Source organism: Vidua chalybeata, chromosome 1 (assembly GCF_026979565.1).
Source record: "Vidua chalybeata isolate OUT-0048 chromosome 1, bVidCha1 merged haplotype, whole genome shotgun sequence".
NCBI lineage: Eukaryota > Metazoa > Chordata > Aves > Passeriformes > Viduidae > Vidua > Vidua chalybeata.
The window spans coordinates 126,502,732-126,525,129 of NC_071530.1; the positions used below are offsets into that span (position 1 = coordinate 126,502,732).

At 36.6% G+C, this 22,398-nt stretch overlaps 1 protein-coding gene across 2 annotated transcripts; it reads left to right on the forward strand.

Annotated features, from left to right (window-relative positions):
- Positions 1-1,543: 1,543 nt before the first annotated feature.
- ATP6V0D2 (ATPase H+ transporting V0 subunit d2) lies at positions 1,544-21,567 on the forward strand. Of its 2 annotated transcripts, none has more exons than XM_053950385.1 (8): positions 1,544-1,673; positions 8,578-8,749; positions 10,620-10,798; positions 13,472-13,551; positions 15,392-15,469; positions 18,678-18,854; positions 20,283-20,360; positions 21,451-21,567. In XM_053950385.1, the coding sequence occupies exons 1-8, from the start codon at positions 1,544-1,546 to the stop codon at positions 21,478-21,480; spliced, it is 924 nt and encodes a 307-aa protein (XP_053806360.1). In that variant the 3' UTR covers positions 21,481-21,567. The 2 variants fall into 2 exon arrangements, with proteins under 2 accessions (XP_053806360.1, XP_053806354.1); XM_053950379.1 differs by lacking the exon at positions 21,451-21,567 and adding an exon at positions 20,882-21,314.
- Positions 21,568-22,398: the final 831 nt, after the last annotated feature.

Genomic DNA, 22,398 nt, shown 5'->3' on the forward strand with positions numbered 1-22,398 from the left:
GTCTCTGACTTTTGAAACATCATTGACAAAATTCTCCTAAAAATTTCTTGCATTAGGATGTTCTGAGCACTGCTGGTATGCAGACTTGGGAGACAAAACCAAATTGTTTGTGTGGGGGAGGGAAATGTTTTGTTTCTATTTTCTAATAGGGCTAATCTGTCTCATTCTTCTTTAGCTGGGTTAACTCTGCAGTGCCAAGAACTGACTGACTTAAAACTGCAAACCCAGTGTATGAGGAGCAAACTCCAATACTCTTGGCCCCATTGAACTTCCAACTAAATACAGTTTGCATGTCTGAGCATATGATTTTTCAAAATGTCTAAATGCTGCCATTATTTCCCCTGTCATTTTTTCCCCTGTGTTAGAGATGAGATAATATCCAGCCTGAGACAATTTTCATTTAACCCTCAAGGTGCAGTTGTATTGCTCCCCTGGCTCCTTTGGTTTCTTGGCTGGCTGGCTAGGAGCCTCCTGCCCATTGGAGCAGCCAGCCAGCCAAGAAACCAGCCAGCCAGTGACCTCCCTGGAGGGGGTAGGGGGTGGCTGTTTTGGCAGCAAATATGCAGGCATCTTGTCCCTCACTGTGTAGCCTTCCAAGCCTTGCTGTGCCAGGAGCAGTGTGGTATAGACAGGAATCATCTGGTGAGTACTGAGGTCTCATCAGTTTCTTCCCTCCCAGGACAGGGAAGGTGGTCTCAGTCACAGCCTTGTCCCACCAGCTGCCAACTCACAACTCTTGCTGCAGCCACATTTCAGCACAAATGTCAATAGACTAGCCATGGTGCATGCCTTCAGCCAACACAATATACCAAACATGTTCAAAGCTCTGAAATATGAGTGTGTGTTTTTAGGTGTGGGTGGCACACTGGGACAAGCTATGGTTTCAAAGCAAGTTCTAGATACTGACTTTCAAGGACAATGAAAGTCAAACCCTACAAAAACCTTTCGCCTTTGCACATCATCTAATATTCACTGTAATTCTTAGAAGGCTCTTATAATTCATATATATGTTTAGTGATAGAGACGAGCAGCAGAAAATTTCCAGCAAGCAAAAATGTTAAAAAAAAACCAATACAGAGACACTACCAGACCATCTAAGCTCCTTGAATAGGCTGTGTTCTGCCACAGACTACTATTTTACTGCAGAAATATTTTCTCTATAGGCATTCTCAGATAACTTCCTGTTTATAATACAGTTTTATTCAAGCTTTGTAATGTGCTTTCTCATTCTCCAAGCAGTACAGAGCATTCTTGCAAGCAGGGGTTAAATCCTGTGCTTCCTTTTTGGCTTCTCTTCCAGCAATAACAGGTTCATTTTCTGGCTTTGACAGGAGGGAGTTGGATTTACTGGCTGGCCACTGTGTAAGCATCAACTATACTGGAACTACAGTAGGAGCAAGAAACAGGAAGAAACCAGTTGGTAAAACACAATCATAGGCTGGCAGGAATTCCGTGACTATTTGTCACTCCTTCCAAAGAGGGGAAAAACAGTTGGTGGCAGATATTCAGTGCCATCAAGTACCCAGAAAGATCTTCTTTCTCCATGCCAGGATACTCAGAGTTTTACTTCAATGTGGACCATGGCTATTTGGAGGGTCTGGTCCGAGGGTTCAAAGCTGGGATCTTGACAAGTGCGGACTATGTCAATTTAGCACAGTGTGAGACACTAGAAGGTAAGTCTGCTGGTTTATTTTATTCAGGAAGAAAGACTGTTGCTTAGGTGTTTGAAGAAGGGAAGGTAAAAGACTGAACTACTGAGGGTTTTTCTTAAACCCAGAGACAACCCTAATGTCCTTTGAAGAACTGTTCTCATATTTAAGTTAAAACTTTCCATAGACTGTGATTTGTGTGCAGGCTGTAATTTGTTAAGCAATGCAGACAATGGGGCTTTTTGGTTTACTGATAAGGTTTAGAGATCTCATCCACAGAGTTCTTATGGAGATTGGCAACCTTCTCACAGATTTTAACCATGCTATAGAACAATTCAGGTCTGGAACTTTCATACCATTTCAGCTGTATAAAACAGTTTCCAAAATCTTGTTAAAAGTGTGCTATTTGGCTCTGAGTTTCTCTATAAAATACATGATTTTAGTAATTTGTTACTTCCTGAGTTTTAGGGCAGTGATGGAAGCTCGGCTTACCAGGAACAGAAAACTAGACTCCACAAAGATAAAACTTAGGGAAATAGGGAAAAAAAAAAAAAAAAAAAAAAAAAAAAAAAAAAAAGAAAAAAAGAAAAAAAAAAGCTCTTTTCAAGGTGACTTTGCCACAGTAATAAAGAGAACACACAGTAGTTTCCAAAACAGCTTTCTGTGGCCAAGACTGGTCACAGCCTGATGAAGACAGACTTGTACCAAAGAATCATATGACATACCTTTAGACACTTGGCAGGAAAAAAATGCAACAGGAAGAAATCACCTTTCTAAAGGAACATAAAGTTCATTTTCCTGACTGCAAAATGAAAGCTATGATTGTACACTCGATTTCTATAACTTGCAGTCTATTAGATCAATTTGGAAAAGGAAGAAGGAGAATGAATAAGCTCACTCTATTTTATGCTTTGGCTGATTTGTAGATGCAGTAATGGGTTTGGAGTAAGAAAAAGGGAAGAATGATGATTTCCATATCCAACAGAGTTTTGAGGCTGTCTAAATTATTAATATAAATAATAACATAAATCTGGGAAAATTGCTTGCCATTCATTTCTTAGATTAAAACAACTACATTTAAAGAAATGCATGTAGATATTTACCTGTCTGCAGAATAAAGTTCCTCTTATAGTTAAAGAAGAGTTTATCAGTACAGTCAATGGAATCTAGGCACTACTGAACAGACCAAGTGCATGTGTCTACTTCTGCTGATAACCTGGACAGCTGTACCAGCTCTCCATTAAATACAGTGGCAGTTCAGACACAGAGACCAGATGTATACAATCACACTGAGAAATGAAATTTATTCCTTATGTCAGCTGGACAAAATCAACTGTTTCTTTACCCCATTTGTTCCAGCATTTGTGATCTATGCAACTTACAGACTCTACAGAAAATACTGATATTGTATTTAATTTTTAAGTGAAAAAGTCCTGCTGCATAAGTATACATACTTCAGAAAAAGGTAACAGCTTCAAACATCTATAAAAGACACAAAGGACAGATAGGTAGAATAACTTAACTGTGTTGTCTCTTCACTTCTCCCTGCAGACGAGCTCAATAAATGATGTCATCCAAAGCCCCATGAAGGAAAAAAATCCTGGTTGCTTCTGAATAAGAAAAGATACAGAGTTAAAAACATATAAGCAAAAGGGATTTTTTGCACCCTTCACAAAAGAATACTTGCTCATATTAAGTTTAGAATAGGTAAAAAAACCCTAAATTTTAAGTCGTACAAGGAAGTTATTTACCACCATGAGGTAGTTTTCAAATATTTCTCAGATATATAAACCTTCAATATTTTTAAGAGCATGCAGCAGATGGACAAGTAACAACAGAGAGATAAAAAACATTCCTAATTAAAACTTGTAATAGGAAGAACAATTAGTTTTACTTTTGAAACTTATTTTTTCTAGTGTTCATTCCATTTTAAAATGCAAGTGATTTCATCAATAGAAGCAGCAGCCTTCAGCATCCCTCCAGAAGCATATCTCTACTACCCACTATCACTTCCCCTTTTTCTCTATTCAACGGCATCTTTTTCACCACTGTAACTTTTTTCTACTTATTATAGGCAGGTAACAGATTCCCACCATTTACCTACCAAATGAATTATTTATAATAAAAATATGAGAAATATAGAAATAATGGATTTCTACATGATGTTAAACACTTACTTCTCTGCACATGTCGGATGCTGTAATACTGAACTTTTACTGTGAGTGTACAGTACACCAAACCCACAGACCCCTACCTAAAGTAAATTTCTAAAGTAAATTTCATACATTGTCTTTTATTTAAATTTGAAATATTCAGCAAGAGGATCTGTGCTGTAGTAATGTGATGTTTACTCAGTAGTGCCATCATGTCTTCACATTAAAAGGTAATAAATTTACCCTATTCTGCGTTCTGTGGCTTAGCACCACACCACAAAAATGACCTAAGCTAAAGACACTATAAATATGGTAAAACAAACAAGCAGAAAACAAAAATCAAAACCACTCAAAGTAACCCATAAACATAAGCAAAAATCTCTTTTAATTTCAAAGTGGTTTTGGTATCTCTAGAGAGGAAACCATAACATCACTACTGAAGAACCACAAGAAAAACTGTAGATTAGTGCTTTCCATCTGCTTGATAATCAGAACAAGTGTAAAAGCGAGATGGAAATTAAAAAAGAACTAACAGACTAGTCCTCTCAATTCAGGGCCACATAGACAGGGGGAGAGGCTTTCAGTCCCACTTAGACATCCTCTTTGGCTTGGTTGAACTACCTCATGGGCTGCTTGCTGCTGGTTTGACCCTATGGCATCATCTGTTTCAAGGGAATGAGGTTCCCAGAGCAACCTTGCTGACAGTTTTGAAGTAGAATAGGGGGGTGTGGGAGTGTGGAGGTGTTTAAATGCAGTGTTTTGTTCTTCTCTTGCTTTTTTCTGTGATAGAAAGACTTCTGCTCTGTAGAAAGGAGCCTAGGTCACAGAAGGACAAGCATCTCAACTCTTGTCCTGACAGAATCACTGAAAACAAGTTTACTTAACTTGCCAGAGCTAGGGCCTGCAGCACATGGTGGCTGAAATAACAGTGTTACCTGAAAGAAAACTGCAGCTAGTTGGTTATTGCTATCAAAGTGAGGGGTCAGACAAATTACCATGAACTTGATGCCAAGAGACCAGGTTAACACTTTGTTAAAGTTCTCACAATATTCTTTATTTCTTTTTGATCAGGATCATTCCTGTCTTAACTGCATTTGTCTTAAAGTAGTCTTCCTCTGCATTAATTCCTTTTAGTCATACTTCAGTTAATTGTGTTTGTTTGCTGTTCAGTTGTGAGTAAACTCATGTAATTATTTAAGGTCTTACTTTTCCTATAAGTTGTTTTTCTGAATGTAATTTTATGAGGAAATAGACAATGCAGACGGATGGCAATCAAAATGAATGGATGACAGTTGAAATACAGGAATTTTCTTTCCTAGGGATCTTTAGGACAAGGGCCAGAGTCTTGTGTAGGTCTCCAAGAGACCCTGAGAAAAGGGGCAGCTACTATCAATAAAAGGTTTTGGTGAACAGGAATGTCTGGGGCCCCTGTAATGCTCAGTCATCCTGCTTAGTCACCCAGTCATGTCACTAGTGCAAATGTCTGATAGCGATAGTTCCCAGGCCTTATTTATGCCAGCAGCAAAGAAAGGACTATAATTTAGGTTGACCAGTTCAGTCTCTAAGCTGCACTGAACTCTGTCTTGATGTGAACTCTGATTATGACATTCCTGGTTGATATTATACGGTATTGCAGCTTGTGGATTATTATTTTGGCCAAGACCATGAGACAGAGTTGAATATTTTTTTCTTAAATACAGTATGCATGTTGGCATTTATTTATTCAATTAAATAAATACATCTATAAAGCAGGCTGTGTAACTGACAGGGATATAAACCCAACATTCCTGGGTATAACATTTCCTCCATAGCTTTTAGGACATGGGTGAGGCTATTTAATGAATTATAGCTAATATTTTTCATGCTTTATATTAAGGCATGGTTTATGAAGCCAATCAATCAATCAGAGAACTGAGGAACAGTAACAAAATCTTGTGAAACTACTTTTGATCAGGAGGTTTTTGTGTCTGTTCATCTTATGATGATGTTAATCACACTTCAGAATGGTCAACACTTGGGGCTGATATTTGGGTTTTACAGTCTGCTTTATGTAGTTAACCCCTGAAAAGTATTGTGTTTGAAAGGCATTTACGCAGTGTGGCTAAAAGCAGATATCTGTGGTTCATCTGAAAAGAAATTGAGAAAAGTTGGAATTGAGCTCTGCATCTAATAAAGTAGTATTATCTAATCTGAGCATATGCCTAGTATTTTTATACTCTGCAAAAAAAAAAAAAAGAGAAAAGTAGGAATGAACAGTTTTCACAGGAAATGTAGGTGTAAAATCAAAATATTAATGAGCTTTTAAAAACTTGGTCTTACATAGACTAATTTCTGGCTATAACTGCATTTTTATTTATCTCTTCTTAGTCTTGCTTACCTTTCCCTCTTTCTTTAATTGCGTTTCTTTTTTCATATTTGGATTCTCTTTCTCCTCTTCCTACATGGAAGTCTATACTGAAACTATGACTTTTTCTAAGTGTGTTATGTGATTTGATACAGATTTGATGAATAGACTATATTTGGTGGATAAGGAATTGGCTGAGTGGTTGCATCCGGACAGTAGTGGGCAATGATTCAAAGTCCAGATGGAGCTCAGTGCTGAGAGGCGCCCCTGAAGGGTTCTTTTTGGGACCAGTACCATTTGATATCTTCATCAGTGACACAGACAGTGCGATCGAGGGCACTGTCAACAGGTTTGCAGGTGGCACCAAACTGAGTGGTGCATGTGACACCAAACTGAGTGAGTGGTGCAGTTGACACAACTGAGGGACGGCATGTCATTCAGCGGGACCCAGCAAAGCTGGAGAGGTGAGCCCATGGGAATCTTACAAGATTCAATGAGGCCAAGGGTAAGGTCCTGCACCTGGGTTGGGCAATCCCTGGTATCAACACAGGCTGGGGCAGGAAGGAATTGAGAGCAGACCTGTGGAAAAGGACTCGGATATTTACTACTCTTGGACAAAATGTCAGACATGAGCTGAAAATGTGTGGTCACAGCCCAGAAAACCAACTGTATCCTGGACTGCATCTAAAGCAAGGAGAGAAATGGTTCTCTCCCTCTGCTCTGCCCTTGTGAGATCCCACCTGGAGCACTGTGTCCAGCTCCAGGGTCCCCAGATCAGGAAGGACGTGGGCCTGTTAGAGTGAATCCAGAGTGAGGCCACAAAGGTGATCAGAGGTCTGGAACATCTCTCCTATGAGGAAAAGCTGAGACAGTTGGGACTGTTGAGCCTGGAGAAGGTTCTAGGAAGACTTTATTGCCAACTTTCAGTATCTGAAGGGAGTTACAAGAAAGATAGAGACAAGCTTTGTAATAGGGCCTGTAGCAATAGGACAAGGGGCAATGGTTTCAAACTAAAAGAGAATAGATTCAGGCTAAATATAAGGAAGAAACATTTTAAAAGGAGGGTGGTTAAACACTGGAAGAGGTTGCCTAGAGAGGCTGGAAACATTCATGGCCAGATTGGACAGGACTCTGAGCAACCTTGAGAGATAGCCAGCTTGCATAGAAGACTCTATGAAATTTATCTCAGTAAGCTACAGTGCTAAATGTAGGAGTCTGCTTCACACTGTACTAGTTCTTTTACTTTAAGTGTCAGTGTAGGCAGCCTTATTGCATTCTAAGGAAGCATACACGTAGGGAATTAGGCAAAAGTGGCTACTGTACTGATCAATGCTTACCTTGCTATCTGCAAATTAACTTCCTTACAGGTACAACCTTCTTTCCATCAAAGGAAAGTGCTGCTGTCCTTTTTCCTAATTATCAGTTCAGATTTCACATAGAAATCTAATTATTATAAATGCCCAAATCATATAACAGCATCCCAGTCTATAATTTACAATAGTTTTAGTATAGCATTTGACCACAATTATGCACTGAAGTGGGGCCTTTTCTAAAAGAAAACATTAAACTGTTTTGAACAGCAAGAACTGAATCAAACGCTTGCTTATGCCTCATACTAAAAAATGTCTAGCAGAGAAAATTTGTCATATTAATTCTATGATAGCGTGAAAGTTTCTTTTAACTTTATGGTCAAAACAACTCATTTTTCCCTAGTCACCAGGGTTGAGAGCTCAAACAGAAAATGTCACAATGACCCAAGTTTCTGGAACAGCTTCTTAGGATTTGCTAGTAGCAGCCATAAATTAGAGAAAGCCAAACCAGAAATGCTAAGAGAGTGTAAACTCTCCCCTTTCAAGTGCTCCACTGCAGAATCATTTGGAGTCCAGAATGTACGCCAGGCAAGATGTGTTCTCTTCTTCAGGCAGCCTGATAACAGAAGATTATAATCTTACTTGAGATTTAGATGTTTCATGGGAATATTTAAGATCTTACCAAAGTTAAAGAATTATTCCTATTAATGCAAAACAGTCCATGAGACTGCAGCAGACAAAATAACTGACACATTATAATGGTGCAAATCAGTAAAATCGAAACATTGAACAAACCTGATGAGGGAAGGACTAGAGACATTAGTGAGTAACAGCCTACCTGGTATGTCTGAAAATGAAAGCTGATGGTAAAACTTCTGACAAAGGCATAAATTATTTGTTCTTTCCTACAGTATGCAGAAAGTCTTACTAGTAGAAGGCAGTACAAATTTGCATCAATTTTGCATTTACACTCTATTAGAGCTATGCAAAAAAAAACTTTCCAATAGAGTATGATCAGTTTCTTAATGAAAAAAATGTATTAGAAATTAAGTTTTTAAAAAAAATTGGTTGCAGACAATATGACAGTTTATTCTCATGATCTTTCCTGAATTTAATTTCAGATCTGAAGTTACATCTACAGACTACAGACTATGGCAACTTCTTGGCTAACGAAACTGGCCCTCTCACTGTTTCCACCATCGATGAAAAACTGAAAACTAAACTACTCACAGAATTTCATTACTTTAGAAACCATGCTTTTGAACCACTTGCTACTTTTCTGAATTTTGTCACGTAAGTAATATTACCACATAGCTTACCACACAGCAGTAAAATAGCTTACCACATATCTTACCACACAGAAAAAGCAGTTAAATAGTGTAAATGCAACATATTAGAATTTCTACTAAGTTTTAAAACCAGCAAAATTACTTTGATACTGCTACATTTGCATACTTTACTTGCTAATATAAATTCTGAAACTGTATGTGTATATGAAGAGCTGTTGTCTTCACAGCTAATTATTTTAAAGACCAGAAGCAGTTTTCTTTATGTGAACAGTGGCAGAAGAATTGGTAGAGATTAATTAATTAAAAAAATGGTTAAAATTTTCAAACACTGTTTAAGTCAGATAACTTGGAATACTACATTGCTGGGGGGGGAGGCATAATTCATGCAAAAATAATAATTTCATGATGTACAGGGAAGTGATTTAATTCCTAGGCAAGTGGCAAATTGTAGACCTTTTTTAAAGGGGGAAAGACAACACATCCTACACCTGTCATAATTTTTATACTATTTGAACCAAATAAATAAAAACCAGGGGGACTTCATATGGCATATTGCAAGGTACTTAGATCCAAGTAGCTTTATTTGAAAGTTCAGCTGCTGTTTGATGCTGGATGAAGAGAAAGCTCTGATCTCAATACCATCATAAATAGATGAAACTTGCAAACAAGTGGCTTAAACAACTGTAAGAACAGGGATCTGCTTTTTAACAGTAAAACAACATGGACTAGCAAAATACCGGCATGATATTTTACCTATTTACTCCCCTTGATCTTATGCTTTTAATATATTTTAACAAGAATAATTAACTGTTCAACTAACTTTCAAGGACCATTTTTATTATTATAGTAAAAAAGAAAGTATCATCATTTTTTTTTTTTCTGGTCATGTGTAGCTAACCACTTTTAGGCTGATATATTAACAGGATCTTAAAGGCTGTCCTAGGATGCTTGTGGGCATACAGTGTTTACATTTTGTTTCAGGGAAATAAAAATGAAAGCATGAAAGTTTTGGCAGTTCTTTTCTCACACTCATTGACATAGATGTATAGATGCGTATGCACAGTCTTTGCTCATTGTTGTTTTTTTTAAATAATGGGTACACTGGTTAAAGATATTTCACACAAATTATTGAACTACATTCCACCAGATCTTCAAGCCCTCTTCACATATTTTGGGTGAGAACATATTAATCCTGTATGTTTCTAGCTGTGTTCTTAGTCAACAATGCAAACTCAAGACTGGCATTTGAGAGAATTTCCAAGTCACTGACAAGACTCTTCTCAGCCCCTTTGACACTAAACTAGTATGAAGCTGATAGGAAACTTCTACTCAAAAGAAAACTTTAATAGAGAAGAAATCTGTAAGAGCCTGTTCTTAGCTCCCTTATGGGAGGATGTTTAAAGCTGAGTGAGAAGAAAACTTAAATTGGACCATCTGCATGAAGTCTGCAGTTTTAGTGCCGAGATTCCCATGTACTTCTTTGTCCAGATGGTATATATGAAATAAAAAAATCCCAAGCTTGAAAAGTTGCTAGCTCAAGTGATTTGCTTTGGATTCACTTGTTACAGTGAATCTACATCTCTCAGCTGTTATGGTTATTATAGTCATGTGTCAGTACCACCTTTTTAAAAGTGTCCGTTTTCTAAATCAGTCATATCAGTCAGGTATCAATCAGGTTTAAAACTAGTGCTGTGTTATCTACTTGCTATTTTAAAACTTCTGTTGATTTTTGATGAGCTATTGATACAGAATGAACATACATTCTGATAATACTTCGGTATTATGGCTAATTTTCAAAAATGTTGGATTTTTATTTTTTCAAGTGAAAATTGATTATAAAAATAATTTATTTTTACTTTTTATTTCCAATACAGATACAACTATATGATTGACAACGTAATTCTTTTAATAACTGGCACATTACATCAGCGACCCATAGCTGAACTTGTTCCCAAGTGCCATCCATTGGGGAGCTTTGAGCAAATGGAAGCAGTCAGCATTGCCTCAAACCCTACTGAACTCTTCAATGCAATTTTGGTTGACACACCATTAGGTAAAAACACTAAATTATTTCTTTTATTTTTTTTTACTCAAAACTACTAATCCTGTGTTCTTTAGAACAGGATGTTTCCCACTGGATATGCTGTGTTTTGGTAATACAAATCTTGAATTGTAGAGCAAGAACATCTGAAGTGGTGTTCATGACATATTCTATTAACATTTATTAATAGCTTCTATATCCACCTTGGGTAGCAGAGTCATGTTACTCAAGAAGTGCAATGTATATCTTTTCTGTTCAAAGTAGTCACTGATTTAAAACATATATATTTTTATTTCAACACCTACATTATATTAAAAAATATGTCTTCACTAAGGATCAAGAAGACAGCTACTAATAAATATTGAATGTCATGGTAGAACCCAGATTCTCTCTTGAGATTTGGGCATGGTTCAAATACAAAGAAAAGTCCTATTTTGAAGAACTAAATCCAAGAGCAAAGCATAAAGTTTGGAAATGTCACATTATGAAATTAAGATGAAACTCTGCTCAATGTGGTGCAGCAGCCAACACGAACAAAACCTAATGGCCTGTGAAGGGCACTGAGAATAAGCCAGAACTGGATGCATTTGAATGTATATGAAAACATTATGTGCCCTCATCTTCAGTACTGTAAGAGGTTTTGGGTTCTGCTTCTCAAAAAGGTGTGATAGGTTGGCCTCAGACACAAAAAAATTCCCACCCAGCCACTTGCCTTCTCTCAGCACAATGAAGGGGTGAAAAAAGGTGGAAAAAATAGATTGTGGGTTGAGATCACCCACAAAGTACTGTTGCAGGCAAACCAGACTAAATCTGCGGAGAAATTAACTTGATTTATTACTGATCGATATATGTATGGCATAATTAATTACTGATCCAGATATAAGGAAACAAACAGAAAATAATGAAACATTTAGGGGAAAACTTGGGGAAACCTGGGGAAAATACCTTTCTTCCATCCTTTGCTGCTCCTTCATGCCAGGCTCCTGCTCTCTGCCCCCCCTGTTATCCCTACAGGTTACATTGCATCCCTCCAGACAGGCAGGGCAGTCACAAAGAGCAGGGGGAGTTTAGAGCCATAGAATCATAGCATGGTTTGGGCAGGAAGTGAGATAAAAGATCATCTAGTTCTAACACCCCTGCCATGGGCAAGGACACCTTCCACTAGACCCTGTTGCTCAGAGCCCCTTCCAACCAGGACTTGGATAATTCTAGGGATGGGGCATCCACAACTTCCCTGGGTAACCTATTCCTGTTTCATCATCCTCACAGTAAAGAATTTCTTCCTAATATCTAATCTAAACTTACCCTCTTTCTGTTTAAAGCCATTCCCCATTGTCCTATTATTACATGCCTTGGTAAAAAGTCCCAGTTTGTTTTGCAGGTGGGCCCCCTTCAGTTGCACCTGCTTGACTGAGGGGCTTGGCTGTGCCCTTGGTGGATCCCAGCTGCAGCTGCCTGTACAGTGAAATCAGAGAAGGGACAGAGCAGAGCAGCTAAAATGAACAGTGCTGCCATGTGTAGACAGACTGAAAAGTCCAGATTGCAGTTTGGAGTGGACAAAGCTGATGAGAGATATGGACATGGTTTATAGATTCCTGAGAGCAGTGGTTTGTTCACAGTGAGTTATGAACTGCTGCTTACCAAATCCTTCAGAAAAACTAGTTTTAAAAGGTGAACTAAACCACTGTTTTCACACAGCTGGTAGTAGTAAATTTCTGGATTTTATTATATATATTTTTTCTTTTTTTTTTGTTTGTTTGTTTGTTTGTTTTGCTAAACTAGTTGTAAGAGAAGAGGGTGTTGTCAGTTCTTTAAAGTCATGGGACAAATTTGTGGGCAATAGATATATAAGGAGATACTGAAGGGAACACTCAGGGCTATACTTCCTGATATTCTCCATTTAAAATCTGGATGCTGGAAAAGTAGGAAGGGATAAGACCACAAAACATGGGCAGGCTCACATCCTTTCTGCAAATACCATCTTCCATTGCCACTGCTTGGGAAAACACTTTTTCATATGGTACTGCTCTGCCTCACTGGGCTGGCTCAGGAACAGCAAGAGGCACACGTTGGTTATGAATATCATATTGGTTATGAATATCATATTTTTAAATGGTCCAGCTGCACAAGTGAAATTCATCCACTGCCTCCCTGCTCAAAAGCTTGCTCTTTAGCCAGTTCTGCCGAGGACCCATAAGCACAGGTGGTCAAGGTCAAAGCATGTGCCCTTTATCAGCTGCAACCTGTTGCCTTTCCCACAGTACATACGCAAAGAAGAAAAGGGAAAATAGGAAAGAGGATTCTCCTTAGCAATTGCAGAATACTTACATGATTTCAGACAAAAATTATTTTTCATGTCCCTCACTAGAAAATCTCCATAATATCCAAACGATATACTTTAGAGAAGATTAGGGCTTTCATTAGCATTCCCATTCGATTCTCTCTGGAGACATGGGCTCTGGCTGCAGCACTGATTGATTCCCCTCACTGCCGATTCTCATTAAAAAGGAGGGGATAGGAGGATAAGGGGAAAAGCAAGCGGATTTTTCTTCCTCTCTATGATATCACCCTTTCTTGTACAACGGAACCCTCAGATCCTTGTTCACACACTGGTGAGCAATAGACAGGAGCTGCATATTATCAGCATGCAGATTTATACTGTTATGTTTTAAACTCTGCTTTCAGCTGCTTTTTTTCAAGACTGCCTGTCTGAAAATGACCTGGATGAAATGAACATTGAAATAATGCGCAACAAACTGTACAAGGCAAGTCTTTACAAGAAAATGATAATATTTGGGGTTTATCAAATGTCTCAGCAAAGCAGGTCAGTATCATTAACCCTATTTTATGGATGGGGAAACAGAAGTATGGTGAGATAAAGCAAGCTGTCTAAGGTCCTCTGGTTGATTTCAAATCCTGGAATGAAATCCAGCTGCTTCCATTTCTACTCCACTGTTTGAGGACTTTTCAAATTTTAGGTCTGCATCCAAACTCTAATTTAATACCTTATTAATGAAAAAGCTCTAGATGTCAGGCTAATATTCAGATCCAGATTTGTTTATGAATAACTCAGCCACCAAATGCCAGAGAGCTCTTAGCTCCTGAGTGAGCCTAGACAGGCTTTTGGCTAACATTTATCTTTATTTATATAAGGAAGATGAGATTTGAAAGGGTCTAATGGTTTTGAGTCTAGCTCACATGATTTTTATTGAAGGATTTTATATAATTTTCTTTCTTTAAAAGTAATTTTTAGCATTGTTACAGAATAGTGCTGCAAGGATATGCATCTAACATGAGCCTTACATTTTCAAAGTACTTTACAAATCTTGGCACACAGGTCACTACTCTTACAATGGTCTCTTTAAAGGCTATACATACTCCAATCCATTAACGGTTCTTACTGGCACATTCTCTTCAAAATCTTTATCATCTTTCTTTTACAGTGGATTCCCCAGATTGCAGGAAGTATTTTTACAGTGATCTGATTGCACTAGGGGAAAAGAAAATAAAATTCTGTTTGTCTTACAAATGATATTTTTAAATTCCAAAGCCGATTTTTAATTCTTAAAACATTTACTAACTCTCTCATTCAATACAACATCAATTATGCCTACATATATTAATTTTAAAATGTATTTTAATTCTTTCACAGTACTGCTATACTAGACACTTTTTCCAATTTGGCAACATACATATTTGATTCTTATATTCTGTGTGGATGTCCATATATTAACACTTATCCAATCTATTTTTTTTTCTTCTTGCTCATCTAAATATTAGGGGGACCATTCTGCAAACACTATTAAATTATTAATAGATAATTTCTCCTTTACTTCAGCTGCCAATGTGATCAATTGCTTCTGCTCTACTATCAGATAGCCCTGTACAGAACCTAATGCACAATTCTATGAAGTAGATCCCCCTTGAGATGTCTCTACTTAAAATTCACTTAATTGCATAGTTAATGACAGCTCCTAACAAGATTGTGTGAAGTTGTAGCAAATGCATTTTAACATAAATGTTCTCTAATACAGTATTTTGGGAGATTGAGAGGCAGGCAGAACAGCATCTCTGTTATATTTTGTGTCCTTCCTGCACAGGTATTTTGAAATGGGTGCAGATGCCAGAATCCTTAATAGACCAGAGGGCTCTGCAGACCAGTATTACAGAAGCTTTGTCTGCTGTTCTGTCCTAATCCAGGGTTTAGGGTAGAGCAGCAGGGATTAGTTTGTGTATCCTCATCCTGCTGGCCCAACAGCCGTGGCATATGCCCAAATCCCTCCTCCACTCACTGTAAATGAAGAGTTTCCTTTAGCCATCTGCTTATTATGCAGTGGAAGCTCAATGGAGCTCAAAAAGTTCCTTCTTTAGAGAGCAAGTAAAACATAATATTTTTCTTATTACAATTTTTGAAAACATTTTATCTGAAATTGTAAAAACAAGTTTCATTTGAAATAAGTAATTAAGCATATACTTAAAATTTAAATTCATAGGTGGAATTATCAAAGTTAATGGAATTATTTAAAAATTAGGTTCATGGCTATGTGCAATCCTGGTCCAGGTCTTAAGCAGCATTTAAAATATTTCTCTTCTTCTTTCATGTAGTCTTACCTCGAGGCATTTTATAAGTTTTGTGAAAAACAAGGTGGTACTACAGCAGAAATAATGAGACCTATTCTTGAGGTAAGAAACATTCAGTCTTCATACATTAAAGTACTCCACAATGTTTTCATAATTGTCTCACTTTGTTCTTCCTGTTCAATTTCTCTCCATTTGCAAAGTTATCTGTGAAATGTTTGCTTCTCCTCTAAATATACCTGTTTTTTCTAAGAGGTAATGAATAGTGTATTCAAGGATGACTTTTACCTTTTTACTAGAAAAGCAGCTAGACCATTACTAAGGAGGAGCCAGTATCAGTTAATATTTTTCTGTATCAGAGAGCAGAAAAGAAGAAATAGTTCACTAATCTCAACCTGTTGCCCTTTAACATTTCTCTCCATTATGTAGAAAAACCAAAAATGTTGATCATTGAGTTTGGGATAGCTAAAGCCTGGCATTACTGTCTATTTACTAATCAATAATCTTCAAGCTTCATGGCACTGCTACTTTTGTTTACTTTCCTATTACAATTGGTGATTGAGGTTAGAGTTGAGTGACCTTTGGAATTAGTGTCATATAAAAAAGTAGAACATTCTGTGTTATATTTTTGTCTCAACTCAGCAAAGTTTAATATTTTTTTCCATGACATACAAAATTCCTAATGTCCTCCCACCAAAGCATGCATGCATCTAGTGAATGATATTTTTGTCTCTGTTTTTTTAATAAAAGATGCAGAAATTTCTAAAATTGAATTCTCAGCATTCAGGTCCCCTTTTCTTTTTTCTTCCTCACTTAGTCTATCACAATTCTTTGCAGAGACTGACAGCCAGACCACCCACTTGCTTCCAGGAGTCTTTTCTTCTGGATAAGCAATTTTACACCCTGGAAACAAAAAAAATTCACTGAGGTCTGATGACTTCATACTGAAAGTTTGCATTTAGAAGACAGATAATAACCCTGGGAGCTCATTCCTTTGTGAAGAATGTGCCTGAATTACATTTTACAAAATAATGTCCTAAAAGGGATTGCAATTTCCTATTTTAATTAAGCAGGTCACAACATTTCAATTTATGCTCTAAACAAAATGCTCCTAATCAAGTTAAATTGAATAGAAATTAAGTATTTTGACTTTTCTTAAAAATAAAAATCAAGAGATTGTCTGGCATAGTTGATTCAGATTTTTCAGAAAGTTTATTTTTAAATAGAAATTCATGCTCAGTGCAGATTACTTACTAACATTAGTTAAAGCATGTGGTAAAACTCCCTTTATATCAGTGGTAACAATTTAGCCTATGATAAGCTTTTTTAAAATCCCTATGTAATGCCAATCAGCCAGGAGGATAAACTTTTCTATAGAAGATTTCCTTTTCTATAACATTTTATTAACCTGAAGAGACACACAGAACAGACTGCTAATGGTTGGATTCACAAAAAAACCCCCACGGGTTTAATTATTCAAAAGAATACTTGCTATTTATTTTGTAATCTTATATGTACCAACCTGACCCTACAGATGAGGTTGAGGTATTTAGCTCCCCAACTCCTTGTCCACCACACGTTGTGCCAAATTTCCTTATTAAGAGTACTGATGATCTCATTTCCACCATGGACAGCACATGCTGCATGTGTAGCCCTGAATCTGGCAGGAAACAGCGGGACTGCGCTGCACTGCAGCTAAAGCTGTGTCTGTTAGCATGGCCCATGCTAAATTCTGACCCAGCAGTCTCCCACATGCAAACATGCACTAAGGAAATGGTCATCCTCTGATGCCACCTCTACCTGCAGCAATCCGATGATCACCAAGTAATTGCCTTGTGGTCTTATTCTCTGTAGAGACCCTCATATGCCAATAATTTGATGATTTGAGAGGTCTGAATGGATGGGAGTTATCCTGAAAATTTTCTCAAACTGGAAGCCACCAGAAGCAGAACCCACACCTGCTACAATTAGTTCCAATTGCTTCTAATGTTTTTTATCAACAAAATATTGCACATCTAACAGCTAGATTCTACATGGCTATAACAAGATGAAAAAAAGAAAGCATTTGTCTTTCTAAAATGGTTTCAGTAGGTCTAATAGGCTTATTTTTATTAATTAGGGAAGTGAAGTTTGGCCCTGTTATTCATTAGCTAGAAATCTTTTCAAACACGCTTGTTTTCGTCTCATTACTTCTTTACTCCTTTTCCTTACTTCGAAGTCAGTGCCAGCGGGTAGTGAGTTCCTGTTATTGTGTGTTCCCATACACAAGAGTAGATGTGAATGTGTGTTTACTGGCTAAAGTGGCAGATTAGTGTTGCAAATGCAGCCTTATTATTCAAATGAAAAGAGCACCTCTCTGTTTAAACTAGTTCAGATATCCACAGCATAAGAAATTTTGTAAGCCGCCTAAAATGTGTGTACACTATATATACACTTCACTTGGGAAGATTTTCCCTGTGTAATCCCTGCAATTAGCAAGGGCTCTGCTGTTCTTAAAACATGAAAATAAGGAATAAAGGAAAGAATTAAAACCACATCCAATTTAGATCTCAAGACAGAAGAAAAGATTGCTTTTATTTACTACTGCATTTTTAAGTCATACTGTAAGAATGGTAAGTGAAATTTTGCCTTGCACAAAATAAGAACCTGAGGGCTAGTCATTGGATTGCCTTTTAATCTGCTGCTGCAGTGAAAGTACAGATACTACAGGAATCTAAACCTGAAAGAAGAAATATAGCCTTTGATTCTATGTATTAAAAATTAACTGTTATTTAAACCACTTAAAACTTTAACTTGGCAAGTAAACGGCTCCCTCCTCCTTATCATTTTAAATATGTGCATTGAGAAACGACACATTTTTAAGGATTTTCATTCAGCTTTTACTATCAACAGCACTTTGAGTTACAGGCAGTACTATTCATTCTTGGTCCTTTCCTTTATTATTTTTAATTTATAAGATCATTATTTCATAACCTTACGTGTGAGGGTGTGAAGATATTTTTTCTTGCCAACATCTGGGTAAATAAGGAGGGAAATGAAGAAGCAGCAGAAATAATATTTTTAGAACAAAAATCACAGAATAAAATCCATAGTTGCAAAATTGTTTTTGATTTTCTAGTTAGAATTTAAAGCATATTTGCAAAGAAGAATTTGCAATTTCAAAAATAAGGTATGTTTCCAATGCTCTCAAACTGACTTTTAAAAAAAATTAATTTCCATAGTTTGACTTACTAAAAAACCCCAGAATATACCCACACTAATTTAGAATGAGATATCTAATAGCACCTCTTTATTCTTTGTTTTGCATATGAAGTTTGAGGCAGACAGACGTGCTTTTATCATCACCATTAATTCATTTGGCACTGAGCTGAGTAAAGAGGACCGGGAGAAGCTGTATCCAACCTGTGGAAAACTTTATCCAGAAGGCTTACACCTGTTGGCCAATGCAGATGACTACGAGCAAGTGAAGTGTGTTGCAGAATACTATGCAGTATGTAAACTAATTTATTAAAACAAAAAGCCAATATAAAAATAGTTAATTAATATCTCCTGACATCAGCAAAATTTTTAAGAGTATACACATAAGTTAAAAGAATTTTCAAGAGAGGAAAAAAGTCAGCAGAGCTACTAAAGTTCCCATAAAAAAAAGAGTATGGGATCAAAGACTTTTGATATGAAGAGATAAGATTAAGATAAGACATTATTACATTACTGCAGTACAAAGTTCCTCTTAAAAGCATGTTTAAGTAAGAGCAAATCACATCTAGTAAATACAACTCTTCCTACTCCATTCACTCTCCCCAAATTGAGTTTCATTTCATTGCTTCTGCCTCCAAGGTTTTGGAGCATAGCCATACAGCCTTTTAAACTCAGCTGACCAAACAATTCATGTCATTGACTAGTCAAACCTGATTTATTGCCAGTATACCCTAAAAATTCCCTTCTGAAATGTTTTCTCTACATCACTAATTGATTCAAAGAAGTAGATGGAAATGTGAATATTGATGCAAATAGTGCTTTTATTAAAGATTAGCTAATCTGCAACTCTTGATCTATGAATTCATAGTTCAACTGTTGCAGATTAACTAAGCTGTTGTACTCTGTTGTACTCTGTCTAACTATAATATTTAAGCTATCTCTAAGCAGGTACAGAAAAAAAATGCCTGGTCTATTGCTTTTTCCACAAAAGGTGGAGCTGTGCATCTGCTCCTATGCATAAGCAGAACATTTTAATCATACGTAACCATGTCAGTGAGGTATGGAGCAAGACTGTTCATGACATGGTGGGTTATTTAGATGAATTTGGGAACCATTGTTGTAGACCTCTACTACACTCCTACTTAAAGGGAAAAACAAACCAAACACACAGAGAATGAAATTACACAGAAACATAACACCTAAGAAATCAAATCAAATGTATCTGCACAGGATATTCCAGGATGACAAATCAGATTAATGGATTTGGATACAATATTAATGCAGGTTAAGCAAATCCAGCTGACTACTGGAAATAAAAAGGAGCAGCCATGTGATGATCAGAGTTCAGTGTTTTGGCTCCATTTAGAGCTCTGGCTCTGATGGATACTATTTGCACAAGAAGTTCAGTGCTCTCTGCCCAAAGGAGTGAAAGGTCACATGTCATTCCACAATAAGTCTCTTTTAGTGTCTTCAGTAAATTACTTGAAATTGTTGGAATGATGATAAGAAATACAAGAACAAATCTGATTTTTCTTTCTTTTGCTGATTATATGCTTTTAACTTTTGATTTATGTAGAATTGTAATCTATACAGGAGGTCTTCTATGCAGAAAGATTACTTAACAAAGATTAATTTACAAAGTAATGTAAGGTGTCTGTGTCTGTGCTGCACAGAATGCAAAAGTACCTTATTTCCATGGAGTGGTTGTCTGTGGTTTTAGGAATATAAGGCTGTGTTTGAAGGCGTAGGGAGTGGCACTGGAGAAAAGACACTGGAAGACGCATTTTTCGAACATGAGGTAAAACTTCTAACCTTAAAATACAAAAATGAATGTTATTCACATGGAATAAGAGTTAAAACAAGAATGAGGTACAAGGCTTTTGATTTTACTGTACTGCTTCCTATTCAAGAACATGGATTTTTGATGGCTGTCAACATTTGGCTGAATCAAAATAGAAGAATTTACCTTTTTAAGTAAAATTAATCCTATATCATTCTTCTGAAGACTCTTTACAGAGCTATTAATCCTGATAGCCTATCCAAAAGCTATCTCATAAACACCACTTAATTAAATTTCTTTTGAGTAATCTACTAGAGAAAGTATTTCACCACTGTCTTTTATTTCCTGTAATATTGCTGTAGCCTATTACCAAAATTATTCCACAGATGACATTTCAATTACACTGATACTCAAGAGATTGCTAAATATAATTATGGTTGCAAACCTGCAAGACATCTTGAACATAAAAGCTACCATATAAAAATCCCATTCACCTTCCTTGAAGTTTTATCATAACACTTGTTTCATCTTTTCTACAGGTAAAGCTGAATATGCTTGCATTCAATAACCAGTTTCATTTTGGAGTATTTTATGCCTATGTGAAGTTAAAGGAACAAGAATGCAGGAATATTGTATGGATTGCTGAATGCATTTCTCAGAGACACAGAACCAAAATTAACAACTACATTCCAATTTTCTAAATCTGAGAATATATAATGCTTGAAAAGATGCATCATTTCATAGAAAAGAAGAAAAATCTTATTTCAAAAATTAACTCTTATTAGATGTTTTAAATTGTATTAATGAGCCTCCTTACATACATCACCATAGGAAAAAAAGTAATGCAGTTAGAGATACAAGTACTTCATAAGGAAATACTAATGGGTTTATTCACAAATTTGTCGGTAGATTTGTTCCCCACTGTGCCTATTTTAATTTAATCGATCAATAAAAACCTCCTGCAATGTCTTACATATTACTCTTTCTCTTTTGTGGAACCAAGATTTGTATCAATGACATTTGAAAAGCTCTTTAATGGCTTTTTTTTTTTTTTTTTAATTAATGTTTTTCTCAAGGGGCCAATCAAACCACTATTTCTATCTCACAGGGTCTTTCTCATGGCATACAAATTGTATGAAGGACTTAATACACAAATAAGAGAAACTCTGAGATTGCCCTTAACAAATCTGAAGGGGAAGTTTCCTGATCTTAACTGTGATTCCTCTCTGCAACTACAAGTAAATACGTAACTTCAGTATTACTAAAATGTTTTTATTTCTTCCTTTATGGTCATATGAGGAGCACCCTAAGTGTCAAACAATGGGGGTCTGATCTAGTCCACAGCAATAAAAATATCCCCTCCCAACACACCAAATAATTGTCTTTATGTATGCACTAGAGAAGATTATGAAACATGAATGAAAATGCCAACCAAGTCTGTATCAGTTTTACATCAGACACAAACAACACCAGCTCTGAGCTATTTGAGGACCTGGCTAGAATCAGTAACTAAAAATAGCGGGAACAGTTGAAGCCAGATTGTAGCAGGACAAGATTAATTCTGCCGAAGAAAAAGGGAGGATTTTGAAAGCTTTATCGATGTTCTGCCTTCCTACTCTATTCAAAGAATTTGCCCTTTTATTTTTCAAACAGATCATACCTTGATTTTCTGCATGACTTCTCAGTTTCAGGCTGCACAACAGCAAATCTCACTCTTCAGCTGGCTGTTCCTCCAGTAAATATGATACAGAAATACAATCCATTTCCTGCTGAGTGGACAAAAAAAAAAAAAAAATCTGATGTCAACACCTCAGAATTATGGAAAACATTCAGGTATCATGATCTTAGAAACTGAGACATAATATAGCTCTCTCTATAATATGTAAATGTGCACATGCATTAATACATAAAAAATAATAAACTTTGTGGGTTTTTTATAAAACCACACTTCTTGAACTGCAAATAACAACAAAGGGCCATATCCCAGAACATCCTATACTCATTTAATGCAGAATTGAGATGATTTTAATACTTTGCTGTATTGTGAATACCAGAA

What these genes read in the sequence shown, in the direction of transcription:
- ATP6V0D2 (XM_053950379.1), top strand. Translation starts at nt 1,544, where the DNA reads ATGCCAGGATACTCAGAGTTTTACTTCAATGTGGACCATGGCTATTTG. An exon ending in ACAGTGTGAGACACTAGAAG is followed by an intron (nt 1,674 to 8,577) that starts GTAAGTCTGCTG and finishes ATTTAATTTCAG; the next exon opens with ATCTGAAGTTACATCTACAG. An exon ending in GTGTTGCAGAATACTATGCA is followed by an intron (nt 18,855 to 20,282) that starts GTATGTAAACTA and finishes CTGTGGTTTTAG; the next exon opens with GAATATAAGGCTGTGTTTGA.